The sequence below is a fragment of the Rhinopithecus roxellana genome, chromosome 4, assembly GCF_007565055.1.
Source record: "Rhinopithecus roxellana isolate Shanxi Qingling chromosome 4, ASM756505v1, whole genome shotgun sequence".
NCBI classification, from domain to species: domain Eukaryota; kingdom Metazoa; phylum Chordata; class Mammalia; order Primates; family Cercopithecidae; genus Rhinopithecus; species Rhinopithecus roxellana.
The window spans coordinates 144,997,533-145,010,856 of record NC_044552.1 but is presented as its reverse complement, the minus strand read 5'-3'; the positions used below and the strand labels follow the sequence as shown (position 1 = coordinate 145,010,856).

General features: G+C 38.4%; 1 protein-coding gene across 1 annotated transcript in view; it reads left to right on the top strand.

Annotated features, from left to right (window-relative positions):
- UTRN (utrophin) overlaps positions 1-13,324 on the top strand; it is a 603,735-nt gene that overhangs the window by 188,046 nt on the left and 402,365 nt on the right. The window contains 5 exon segments of the mRNA XM_030928184.1: positions 4,394-4,564; positions 6,751-6,930; positions 9,589-9,723; positions 11,786-11,935; positions 12,906-13,067. Coding sequence (XP_030784044.1) covers positions 4,394-4,564; positions 6,751-6,930; positions 9,589-9,723; positions 11,786-11,935; positions 12,906-13,067 — 798 coding nt within the window.

Sequence of the window (13,324 nt, the reverse complement as noted above, 5' to 3'; positions counted from 1 at the left end):
TTAAAACTCTGTGGTGGGAATGAACTTTGTCTGTTTAATAAAGAATGAAGGCAGTGTAGAGAGGAGTTAGTGAGTTGGAGAATGGGAATATTTGAGGTTAGAGGTAGGCAGAGGATGGATTAGCTATGGCCTTGGAGGAAAGGACTTGGGATTTATTTCAAGTATGATATTACACAGAAAGGAATTTGAAGGTTTTGAACAGGGAAGTGACATGTGATATAGATTTTTCAAGGTCACTCTGGCTTTTTGTTTTGTTTCCTTTTTTTTAGCAACACTATCTTGCTCTGTCACCCAGGCTGGAGTGCAGTGGCAGGATCCTTGCTTACTGCAGGCTTGAACTCCTGGGCTCAAGCAATCCTCCTGCCTCCTGGGTAGCTGGGACTATAGGTGTTCACCACCATGCCTAGATAATTTTATAAATACTTTTGAGCCAGATGCAGTGGTGCATGCTTGTAATCCCAGTACTTTGGAAGGCTGAGGTGGGTGGATTGCCTGAGCTCAGGAGTTTGAGACCAGCCTGGGCAACATGGCAAAACCTTATCTCTATAAAAATTACAAAACTTAGCCAGGCATGGTGATATGTGCCTATAGTCCCAGCTACTTAGGAGGCTAAGGTGGGAGGGTAGCTTGAGCCCAGGGGATGGAGGTTGCAGTGAGCTGAGATCGCGCCACTGCACTCCAGCCTGGGCAAAAGAGCCAGACCCTGTCTAAAAAAAAAAAAAAAAAAATGTACAGATGGGGTTCTGGCTCAATGCTTTGGGAGGCTGAGACAAGAGGATGGCTTGAGGTCAGCAGTTTGAGACCAGATGCCAGTCTGTTCAGATGCTGCTGACCTCAAGCCATCCTCCTGCCTCAGCCTCCCAAAGCGTGGAGATTACAGGCATAGGCCACTGCACTCGGCCTCTCTCTGGTTTTCATGTAAGTAGTTTGCTCGGGGAGGGCAAGAATGAAAATAGAAAGAATCCTTATAAGGTTACTGCAATCTTGGAGAGAGAGGATGGCCCCATGTACTAGAGAGGCTAGAGAAGTAGTGATGGAGGGCATGAGAAATACTAGGTTTGAAAATAAAGAAGAGACCTAAGGAAAGAATTGGATGTGTGATAGGAGAAAAAGTGAACGGTCAAGCATGACTCAGAATTTTTGCAAAGCTTCCACTTTGTGAATTGTGGTGTCATTTACTGCAATAACGAAGGAGAAGCTTTTGTGGGTGTAGGTGAAATGATGACTACCATTCTGGAAGGGTTAAATTTGATGCTAGAAGCTAAGGAGGAAAAATCAGTAATGGGGAATGTGGGGTCCCAGATGCTAGGTGGAGAAAACTTCACAGTGCCTAATGCTGAGGATTGCAGGAGCCAATCAAAACAGAAAATCAAGCTTTAAATTTGATAAGAAGGAGGCATTTAATAACCTTGAGAAAGTAGGGTCAGTGATCTGGTGGGAAAAATAGTCATAGTGGAGAGTGTCAAGGAGGGTATGGGAACTGTGGAACTGGGACACCAAGCATAACCAACTTTGAGAAATTTCTCTTCAGGGGAGCAGATAAATGGGTGGGTGCTGGTGATGGGAATCCAAAGAGGTGATTTTGTTATTTTTTATAATGAGAGATATTAAATGAGAGATATTAATGAGAGGACCTCTCATTTAGAAAAAAATGGTGGTGCAGAAAGAGATTGAGATAGGAGAATTTCTCAAGTGAAGTCTGTGATTATGTGAGGATGAGATCCACCATCTAAGTGAAGATGTTGCTATGAGATGTGGTTTCTCCATGGTAATGGAAAGGAGGAAATGATATGGGAACAGTAGAACTGGGAGGTATTCTCTCTCGATTGCTTTGATTTTTATTAGTGGAATAATAGTGAGGCTATATATAGCTGAAGTGAGTGACAAAGCAGTGAAAAATAGAAGGCATACCCCACAGTCATGTGGATAGTACATATTTCTTAATAAAATGCTTTTGGCTAATGTTTGTATCAGAAAAATTTATATTTGCATAACTGAATATTTTGCTTTGTTTTTGTTGTTTTACCCAACTAACTTATTTTGAACACGTTCAAATGTAAGGAAAAGTTAAAAGAATGATAAAAGGAGCAGCTGTATATCCATCCATTCAGAGACTCGCTAATGTTTTATCACCTTTGCTTTCTCTCTCTCTGCCCTTCTCTTTACACACACACACACACACACACACACACACACACACACACACCCTTTTTTTTTTGGTACTTTTGAATAGGAAATTGAAAACATCATGACACTTCACCCCTAAATAATGATTCTCCAAGCATGAAGGTATTCTTCTGCAAAACCACAATACCATGATCACACTTAAGAAACTAATAATGTTGTACTCTCATCTCTTATCCTAGCTAAATTCAAATTTTTCTCAATATGCTGTAATCTGATGGCATGTGCCTTAAGGAACTGGGGTTTTTGAGGAAATAAATAGAGAATGGTTTGGAAGTGGCAGTGAGGATCAAGGAAGGTGATAATTAGAAGTTTGTATCTTTATCGATCTATCCATCCATCCATCCATCCACATAAATATGACAACAAAGAATTCATTGTGAATTGCTGATTCAAAATACAGGAATAAATATATGGGAAATTTAAAGTGTCCTTAGGAAGGAGGTAACCACATGTGTGAAAATTATCTAGAGCATTTCCAGACTATTGGATTGCATTGACTAGTACAAATGTTGAAGTCGTTTTGGACAAACATAATTTTGTCAAATTTTCATTTTGCGAAAAGAACAGGCATATGAAACAAATCAACAACAAAGATAGTTTATTTTGTCTATTATATTCATGACATCCTGTAAAACAGCAACATTTAAATGCCAAAAAATAGAAAGTATATATTCTCAGGATAATTAAAGATAATTTTGAGGGTGTTTTGTTGTTGTTGTGGTAGTGTCTTTATTTTCTTCATTTGTGTTTGGATCTGTGAAAATTATATTGCTGACTAGTGTTCCAAAAGTACACATGCAGAGAATTTTCTGGAAGTGGGGCCCAAGAATCTTTCTCTCTCTCTCTCTTCCTCTTTCTGTGTGTGTGCATGTATTTTAATGAAAAGCTTACCAGGTTAACCTGATGATCAGTCAGGCTTGGGAATGGGATTATGAGTATTGCTGGCACCAGTTCCTTGGTTACCCCGTGGGGACAGTGGAAGAAAAGCTCTTGTTTGGTCCTGTCTATTTTTATGCCAGAGATCCTATTTGGAGAGAGGGACTGGGAAAGCCTCTATCTCTTGCTTAACTTTAACTTCCATGAGAACCATCCAGTTCCTGTGCTGGCCTTTGGTTACTATCAACCTAGCAGCCAAGCAGGCCCTAGCAGTGTGGCCACTACTGCAGCATTTAATTTGAGCATGAGGCTGAACCTGTCACGTAAGGGTTGGACTGTGACTGCAGAATGATGCCTTCTCTCACAGTAGAAGTCAGTTTGTTGTTATGGGGAGGAGTGCTCTGAAAATATTTCTTGACTTCTCTGAAATTTTTAACTAAGTTACTGAATCAGAATCAGACAACTATTTATTTTTTACTGTAACTTTTTTGTGTCTGTGTGGCATATACAAATACATGATATATGATATCAAAACCAAAATTTTGTAGAGCAGTGTTTTATGACATCTTGAATAGCAGCCTATCCCTCGCTGCTTTTTAAAAGTGAAATCTTAATGGGAAGTGCAGTTAAAAAGAAGAAAATGGACATTTTGGTTGCTTCTAGGTTTTTTTTTTGAGACAGAGTTTTGCTCTGTTCCCCGGGTTGGAGTGCAGTGGTACGATCTCGGCTCACTGCAACCTCTGCCTCCCAGGTTCAGGCGATTCTCCTGCCTCCACCTCCTGGAACTACAGGCATGTGCCACCATGCCTGGTTAATTTTTGTATTTTTAGTAGAGATGGGGTTTTGCCATGTTGGCCATGCTGATCTCAAACTCCTAACCTCAGGTGATCCCCCTGCCTTGGCCTCCCAAAGTGCTGCAAAGACAGGCGTGAGCCACCAAACTTGACCGGCTTCTAGGTTTTTTGTTTTTCCTTTTTTTTGTTTTCATTATAAACAGTGCTACATTAAATTTACTTCATATATATGCTTTTACTGTTATAGATTCCTATATCTGGGATTACAGTCAACAGTTACGTGTTTTCAAAATTATAATAGATATTTCGAGATAAGAGTATTATCCAAATGTGGTGTAGAATTCCAGTCATAAGATTATTTTCATTATTGCTTATATTCCACAGCATTAGCACAAAGTGTATGAGATTTTATCTGAATTTTAAAGCATGCAATTCATTGTGGAAAGTTATCACGTGCCTTTAAATATTAAGAGCTAAAACTTGACATTGAATACATTAACATTTGTTTATTTGGGGGAATGGTTTTTCCTTTGTAGATCGCTACTCAAAAAAGTAGGTTGTCTGAAAGTCAAGAAAAAGCTGTGAACCTAAAGAAAGACTTGGCAGAGATGCAGGAATGGATGACCCAGGCCGAGGAAGAATACCTGGAGCGGGATTTTGAGTACAAGTCACCAGAAGAGCTTGAGAGTGCTGTGGAAGAGATGAAGGTGAGGTGGGGACAACCAGTGCCAACAGACTTCATGCCTCCCTCCTCCCTTTAAAACCAGCCCATCAATTGTCTCTCCAACTGTCAAGCACTGTGTGCACATAGCATCTTTCACAGTAGGTTTTTGAATTAAAAAAGTGTAACAGGGTAGCTGCTCTGATTTTAGCAGAGGAAGGAAGCCAGGAGTCCATGTGTGTGGCTTGGCCCATGAGTTGAGTCCATGAGGGCCTGTGAGACAGGCTCTTAAGTTAGACCTTTGGGAGGCTACAGAGAATGACTTAAAACCCTCTGGTAGTGGGCGTGAGGAAGAATCATCATTTTTTTAAATTGGGGTAAATACATACAACATTGGCCATTTTAATTTTTAAGTGCACAATCCAGTGGCATTAATTGCATTCATCACTATTTCCAAAAATTTTCATGAAGAATTATTCTTTGCAAGGGGAACAAAAGAGACCTCCCAAGTTGTCTGAGGTTTGTTATTATCTTCCTTGTACTGATCTTTCAGGTAATACGGCACATGTGAACACCGACGTTTCATTAGAGCAGGTAGGAGTAGCTGTAGGAATGCATCAAGGGAGTTCTTATTAGTTGGATTCACTGGATACATTTCCTGTAAATTTGTACTCCTGTGTTGATAGTCTTGAACACTCTCTTTTTATATATAATAAAAGAACTGGGCATCATTCCCAAATTTCTAACACAGCTTCAACTGTCCTTGAGTGTTCAAGCCAAAGGAGATTGTGTTTTCAAAGCTTTTTTTCCCTATAAGCTTAAGCAACACAGTGACTGTTTTACCTCAAAGTTAACTTGCCTAGAAGTATAACTAAAGCAAAAATCTCTGTGCAGAGTTTTTTTCAAAAAAGGGATTATGTGACATTCATGCATTATTATACATGAATCAAAGTGAATATGACAGGAGACTTGTAAGTGCAGCTCTTTTTGAAAGATTTAAAAATACTCACTACACAGGTATTTTAAAATAGGCTACACTGTTAAGAAGCGTCTCATTTATTATCTTTCTTTACACTATTGGCATTGTAGTTCTTTGGATTTTAAAAGTTGCTATAGATGAGATTTGCGAAAAATGATATTTAAATATTTGATTGGGCAACATTTTATTTATTTTTATTCTTTCAAACAGCCATCTTTAAGACTTACAAAACCGCTACACCTAATTACTTTCCCCCAAAGTAAGGAAGTTCAAAACTGTTAAATAGCAGAGAAAAGTAAAGGGGAAAGTGAAAGACTGTTTTATTTTTATTTATTGCCATTAAAAATAATGGCATAAACCGCAATTACGTTTACACCAGCCTAATAGGTTGATTTTCCTGAATGTCAGATTGTTTATCTTGAGCACTGAGAAACAGCTATTTCTGGATCAGTCTCAGTCTAACTTTATCATTGAAATGCTATTAATTAGCAGAAGGATACATGTACCTGTGTTCTAGAATTTTTAAAAAAGTTTAAATTATTTAGAGAACTTTTAAAGATACTTCTACCATAGTGTACCTCAATTTTTGTGAAAGTGTATTTATTGCAGTGTAATCTGCTCAGCCCTCCAGTGATAATTAAAATTCACTCACTTAAATTCTGGTCTTGGACCCAGACTTTGAAAATGCTTCATGTCAGTAAACATAATTGGGATAACTTATGTTAACGCTGCTGTTATGAAATGAAAACATTTGTGGGAGCTGAGTACATTGGATGCATGAGTGAAATTTTAGAGTTAGCATTCTTATTTCAAAAACACTCACTGGGCTGGGTGCAGTGGCTCATGCCTGTAATCCCAGCACTTTGGGAGTCTGAGGTGGGTGGATCACCTGAGGTCAGGAGTTTGAGACCAGCCCGGCCAACATGGTGAAGCCTCGTCTCTACTAAAAATATGAAAATTAGATAGGCGTAGTGGTGGGCGCCTGTAATCCCAGCTACTCGGGAGGCTGAAGCAGGAGAATTTCTTGAACTGGGAGGCAAAGGTTGCAGTGAGCAAGACTCCATCTCAAAAACAAAAACAAAACCCCACAAAGAACCATTCACTGTTACCTATATAATGTAGTGTTTTGACAGTTAGAATCATCCAGATGTTTTAACTTTGGTTTAATTGTTGAAAAAAAAAAAAAAAGAAAAGAAATTGGTTACTGAGAAAGGGAGACATTTTTCAAGTTCATCCATCCTTTCTTGGAACAGAGGGCAAAAGAGGATGTGTTGCAGAAGGAGGTGAGAGTGAAGATTCTCAAGGACAACATCAAGTTATTAGCTGCCAAGGTGCCCTCTGGTGGCCAGGAGTTGACGTCTGAGCTGAATGTTGTGCTGGAGAATTACCAACTTCTTTGTAACAGAATTCGAGGAAAGTGCCACACACTAGAGGTACATTATTATTATTATTATTATTATTATTATTATTATTATTTTTCAGTGATGTATTTCTGAGATCCAAACTCTGTAATGTTTTGGCCATTTTCAAATCTTGGAGAAAACTTCACTTTTCTTTCAAATTCTGGATCACAAAGGAAAAATAGTTCTTGGGAAATAGTTTGATAAAAATGAAAGAGGGGTTAAAAATAGGAGATCAAAATCTGTCCCTAATTATCAGAAGGTTCTTGGGCAAGTCATTTTATGTCTTCAAACTTTACTTTATTTATATGTGCAATCCAGGTTTTCATGTAGCAGATGATCTGTAGGGCCTGTTCCAGTCCAAAAGCTGCAGAGCACATTGCAAGCCTCTCTTTTGTTTTGTTTAGTCTTGTCTGGTTGAGTACACAGAGAGGAATTATTTTCTTTTGAGTGGTATTAAAGTTCGAGAGTCATCTGAAGGAAAAATAGTACTTAAATATGTGACTGTTTTACTGGGCCTTAGATAAAACACCCCCCCTTTTTTTTTCTTCCTGGCCATTACATGTAAAATGTAGATGATTCTATGAAATTTTTTTAAACTAACAGTAAGGTTTTGCTTGTTTGTTTTTATAGTAGTATGACTTTTGTTATTGCTTGTTGGAAGATTTAAGAAGGCTTTCAATTTACAACAGTTTAATTTACATTCAATTTAATGTAAAACAAATATTTGTATCGTGGTAAATCCTGAAATAGTAAAAAATGGCAACTGCAATATTTAACCTAAATTCATTCATTACTTTGATCATTCATTCATTTGTAAATTCATTCATTGCTTGTTCTAAACCAATTTTGTGCTAAAGTAAATATGTATCATTGAGGCAAGTTAGTAAGAAAGCTACTTGTTTTGGGATCCGTCTGCTTCTTGGGAGTGATCTTCTTTGAGTCATCTGTGCTTTCCCATTAGAAAAGAGGTCATGCTTGCAACTGAGCAGATTTTTGGTCTGCTTTTTGCTTGTAGAAATAGGGGAATAGAAACTCTTTTCTTTTATTCTAATTCAGTGGTTGGCAAATCATGACTGAGGATTTTGTTTTGTTTGAGACAGGGTCTTGCTCTGTCACCTGTGCTGGAGTGCAGTAGTGTGATCACAGCTCATTGTAACCTCAGTCTCCTGGGCTCAAGTGACCCTCCTGTCCCCGCTTCCTGAGTAGCTATGACTACAGCCTTGCAACGCCACACCTGGCTAATTATTTTTTAATGTTTTCATAGAGATGGGGGTCTCGCTATGTTGCCCAAGCTCGTGTTGAACTCTTGGGCTCAAGCCATCCTCCTGCCTTGGCCTACCAAAGTGCTGGGATTACGGGCATGAGCCACTGCACCTGGACTGGCTGAGGGTTTAAATCGAACTTGTAGGTTGGTTTTTGGATACCTGGTTAACTAAGAGTAGTTTATACATTTCTCAGGGGTTGTACAACACATACCCCCCTCCAAGAAGAATCTGTGATGGGAACCAAATGTGTCCCCCAAATCTAAAATATTTACTGTCTGGCCCTTTGTAGAAAAATGTACTGCCCCCGATCTGGTAAGCATACTTCACATGGAGTATGGACCAGCAGGTGCCTTCACTCATTTATGTAGACCAGCAGATGCCTGCACTCATTTAGTACATTCAAGATGACAAGCCCAGGAGGCATCCAGCTGAATTCTTTCTCCTAAACTTACCACTCAAATAAGTTCCTCTTATAAGGGATTATAAATTTCTAAATGTATCCACCCACTACACAACCCCTGGGTCTCTGCTCTGGAAACCTTAGAGGGGAATGAGTGATCAAAACCAATATAGTAAGAACAGTGTAACTCCAGTTTTGGTAAAATGTGGCCCTCTTCTTATATTGATATGGCCTCATGAATTTAGAAAAAAAGTTGGGAAGGCTATATTGCAAACTTTTACATCAGTTAGCTCTGAGTTGGAATTGGGTGGGGCCCAGGAGATTTCAATATTCTATGAGATAATTTTTTTAAAATTTACAGTTGTGAGTAATTTTTTTCTTTCGTTCAAAAAACAATTTTTTTTTTTTTTTTTTTTGAGACAGAGTTTTACTCTTGTTGCCCAGGCTGGAGGGCAGTGGTGTGGCCTGGGCTCACTGGAACCTCCACCTCTCAGGTTCAAGCAATTCTCCTGCCTCAGCCTACTGAGTAGCTGGGATTACAGGCACCTGCCACCACACCCAGCTAATTTTTGTATTTTTAGTAGAGATAGGGTTTCACCATGTTGGCCAGGCTAGTTTTGAACTCCTGACCTCAGGTGATCCACCTGCCTTGGCCTCCCAAAATGCTGGGATTACAGGTGTGAACTTGGCCTTTAAAAAACAAACTAAATAATGTTTCTCTCCTGTTTTTCCTACTAACTATATAGTTGTATTTTTGACATTTAAATCAGATCGTGGAATTTATTTTGAAGAGTGAGGCAGCCTCTTGCCCACTCTTTGCTCCACACCCCTCACCAATTGGTCTAATATGATTTTTTTTGGATTATTTTATTTTATTTTTGAAGTTTCAACTCCATCAGTTTTTGAATTCCTAGATATACTCACATTCAATTGAAGTTATTAGTGATTAAAGAGAATGTGTAGCACTAGATACACGATGTGTGAAATGGCTTTTTGTCTAATTTAAACATTTTCATGCTTTAGGAGGTCTGGTCTTGTTGGATTGAACTGCTTCACTATTTGGATCTTGAAACCACCTGGTTAAACACTTTGGAAGAGCGGATGAAGAGCACAGAGGTCCTGCCTGAGAAGACGGACGCTGTCGACAAAGCCCTGGAGGTTGGAACCCGTGATCTCCATGGCATTTCTCTTTGTTGTGATGAGGCCACATGTGTATTACAATGAGGAATGTAATGCTTTACACAGGCAAATGCATTTGCTTCCTCAGTCGTTTTCAATGTCACTTGCATTTTCTTTCATAGCCTGAAGTGTTTATGCAATCATGTGTATTTAGATTATTGGTGACCCACTATATCAGCCTCAAGATGTGGTTAACTGTTTCACAATTCATAAATTTTAGACATGTTGAAGCACTCTAGTGGTTTTCCAGTTTATTTTACTAGGCCCTGGACAAAGCTCTGCCATATGTTATTAGGACAACTGCTCTCTTGTTTTGTCAACAAGTTATTTTTACTCACTAAATACAGCACTGACGGTTTACAGGGGCTTCCTGTCTCTTACCTTCAGTTGTTAGAAGTTAAAAGACAGTGGTTGAGGCATGGGATCTTGTCGTAGGAGCTTATCTTCAAGCCTGGACTTTGAACTCGTTGAGGACAGGAAATGTACCCGATACCTTGTTATTCCTCTGTTCCCACCACAGTGTGTAGCACACGTTAATTTAATAACCGTTTCTTAAATGAAATACAATGCAAAGGGGGTGGGTCTGCTTAACAAAAAAAGAAATGGGAAAGGGTAGATATGCTTTTAAAAATGTCTTGGTACCATGTGGGAACTGAGTGGATAAATGGGTTGAAGGTCAGAAATGAGTAAAATGTGGCACTTACATTCTAGGAGATGGATGCTGTGCTAGAGAAAAGATGTCACTTCTCAAATACAGCAGAGTGAGAGACAGAGTGAATGAAAAATATGAAAACTTAATTTTTGTTTTCCTAATGTAAGAGTGAATACGTGTACATGCTAGAAATATGGAAAATAAAGAAAAGTATAAAGCAAACTCTAAGATAAACATTTTAAAATGGTTTGTAGATTTCTTCCTAACTACTGTCTTTTATGTATGCATACTAGACGGTGGTATATTGGATCAAAGGGTTTGGGATCTTTTATTTACTTTTTTTTTTTTTTTATTTGAGACAGAATCTCTCTATGTTGACCAGGCTAGAGTGCAATTGTGTGATTTTGGCTCACTGCAACCTCCGCCTCCTGAGTTCAAGCAATTCTCGTGCCTCAGCCTCCTGAGTAGCTGGGATCACAGGCGTGTGCCACCACCCCAGCTAGTTTTGTATTTTTAGTAGGGACGGGGTTTTACCATGTTGGCCAAGCTGTTCTCAAACTCCTGACCTCAAGTGATCCGCCTTCCTCGGCCTCCCAAAGTGCTAGGATTAGAGGTGTGAGCCATCGCGCTTGGCCAGGCTTTGGGGTCTTAAAGGCTTTAGAGCCATGTTGGTATCTTAGCTCTTCTTTTGACTGTGTGTATGTTATTTAATATATTTGACTGTGTGTATGTTAGGCAAGTTGTTTAACCTTTCTGAGCTTCAGTTTTCCCATCTGTAAACTGGGAATGCTATTTAGCCCATATGGTTTATTAGATTTGTGTATATAAAAAGTGTTTATATAAAACAATGCCTCTTATTCTGCATATATTATAGGAAAATGAGTACTTATTTTTAGTAACATAATTAATAAAAGTTGAGATAATTTTGTTTGCATAGTGCTGTCTCCACCTTTAAACTTTGTTTCATATCATAAGCATTTCCTTGTATAATTAATAATTATTTTTAACTTTTTATTATTCATTTATTTATTGTTTAGAGACATGGTCTCGCTCTGTTGCCCAGGCTGGATTCCAGTGGTATGATAGCTCACTGCAACCTTGAACTCCTGGGCTCAAGTGATCCTCCTGTCTCACCCTCCCATAATTAATAATCGTTGAAATTGTTTTTGTGAAATTATATCACATGTGCTAATTGCTCATTTTTATGCATTTTTTAATACCATGATGGATATTTTTGTGAATTAGTAATTTACTTAATTTTTGGTCCTGTTCCTTAGGTAGATTTTTAGAAAATAGAATTACTTGTTTAACAAATAGACATTTTGAGGATCCTTGATACCTTTTGCCTTAGTAAATGCATTATTATTTTTTTCCCCATCTCCATTCCAGTCTCTGGAATCTGTTCTGCGCCACCCGGCAGATAATCGCACTCAGATTCGAGAACTTGGCCAGACTCTGATCGATGGGGGGATCCTGGATGATATAATCAGTGAGAAACTGGAGGCTTTCAATAGCCGATATGAAGATCTAAGTCACCTGGTGAGAGTTGGGACATGCATGGGTGTTGATTAGGTATTGATGAAGTGGAGCTGGCCCTAAGCTCCATATCACAGGGCTTTAATGTTGGGGAAATCTTTAATGTTGGTTAAAGTTGGTAACCAGTGCTCACAGGGGCATTGAGGGTATTGAAATACTCACTAGGGAAGAATAGATCTAACACTCTAAGGCAGAATTTGATGATTAAAAAATTATTTTTGAGATGATTTCTACTTGTAAACTATTTAATTTTCATTAAGGATCATATGATAGCTGTATATAAGAACAGCAACTCATACTATCCTAGTAAATATTAGGGCCATGATATTTGACGTAAGCTGCAAAGCCATAGTCTCTTAGTTCATGTCTAGGTTATAACATACGTATTTGTATCACAAATTAGAGAAAGAGCACTTCTTTTATAGGAAGGTTGGGTATGAATATTAGGTGCTTCCAAACACATATTAAATGATAACTGTGGATGTTCAGCCCACCAATAACATCAAGCTTAAACCAAAAGTGCAGTAAATAGTAGTTCGGTATGTATGTACACCTATAGAATTTGTTTTAGGCTTTGGAAAAAAAGAGACTCTGATGTTTATGTATTAATAGACATTTTTCTTATGTTTTATATTCTTATTGGCAGACATTGCTGATTCCTAAAAATGCTTTAAAATTATAATAAATAGCAAATTTTTATCTTCTGTTTCATACATCTTTTGGGAAACCTTTACATTTTTGTATTTCGACATTGTATATAGAAAGAAGTAATAATTAGTAATTCAGCTGCATGGTACATATGATCCTAGTGGGACATTTTCACTGTTATCATTAGTAATTATTATTTATTTATAAAGAAGGCTAAAGTTTTGGACAAAAGCTTTTATAGTCTTTTCTTAATGGCCAGAATATATATATGCTACTATATCTATTCGTGTTGGGCAACTAATGATTCAATTTGTCCTCTGTGCAGGCAGAGAGCAAGCAGATTTCTTTGGAAAAGCAACTCCAGGTCCTGCGGGAAACTGACCAGATGCTTCAAGTCTTGCAAGAGAGCTTGGGGGAGCTGGACCAACAGCTCACCACGTACCTGACTGACAGGATAGATGCTTTCCAAGTTCCACAGGAAGCTCAGGTATTGCCATGTATTTGAGGGCTTCTGAGTTGTAAAGAGAGCTTATGTAGTTGCCTCCTCAACTATAAGAGAACCCCTCCTACCATCCAAAACCGAGAGTCAATGGGAAAGATTGACTTACTTACAGAGCAGCATTTGGGTTTTGGAGTTCTCTTGCTTTCTGTGTGAGACTCTGGCAAAAGTCCTATATATTTAATTAAATTAAATTTATTTATATATTTATTTGAGACAGAGTCTTACTATGTCACCCAGGCTGG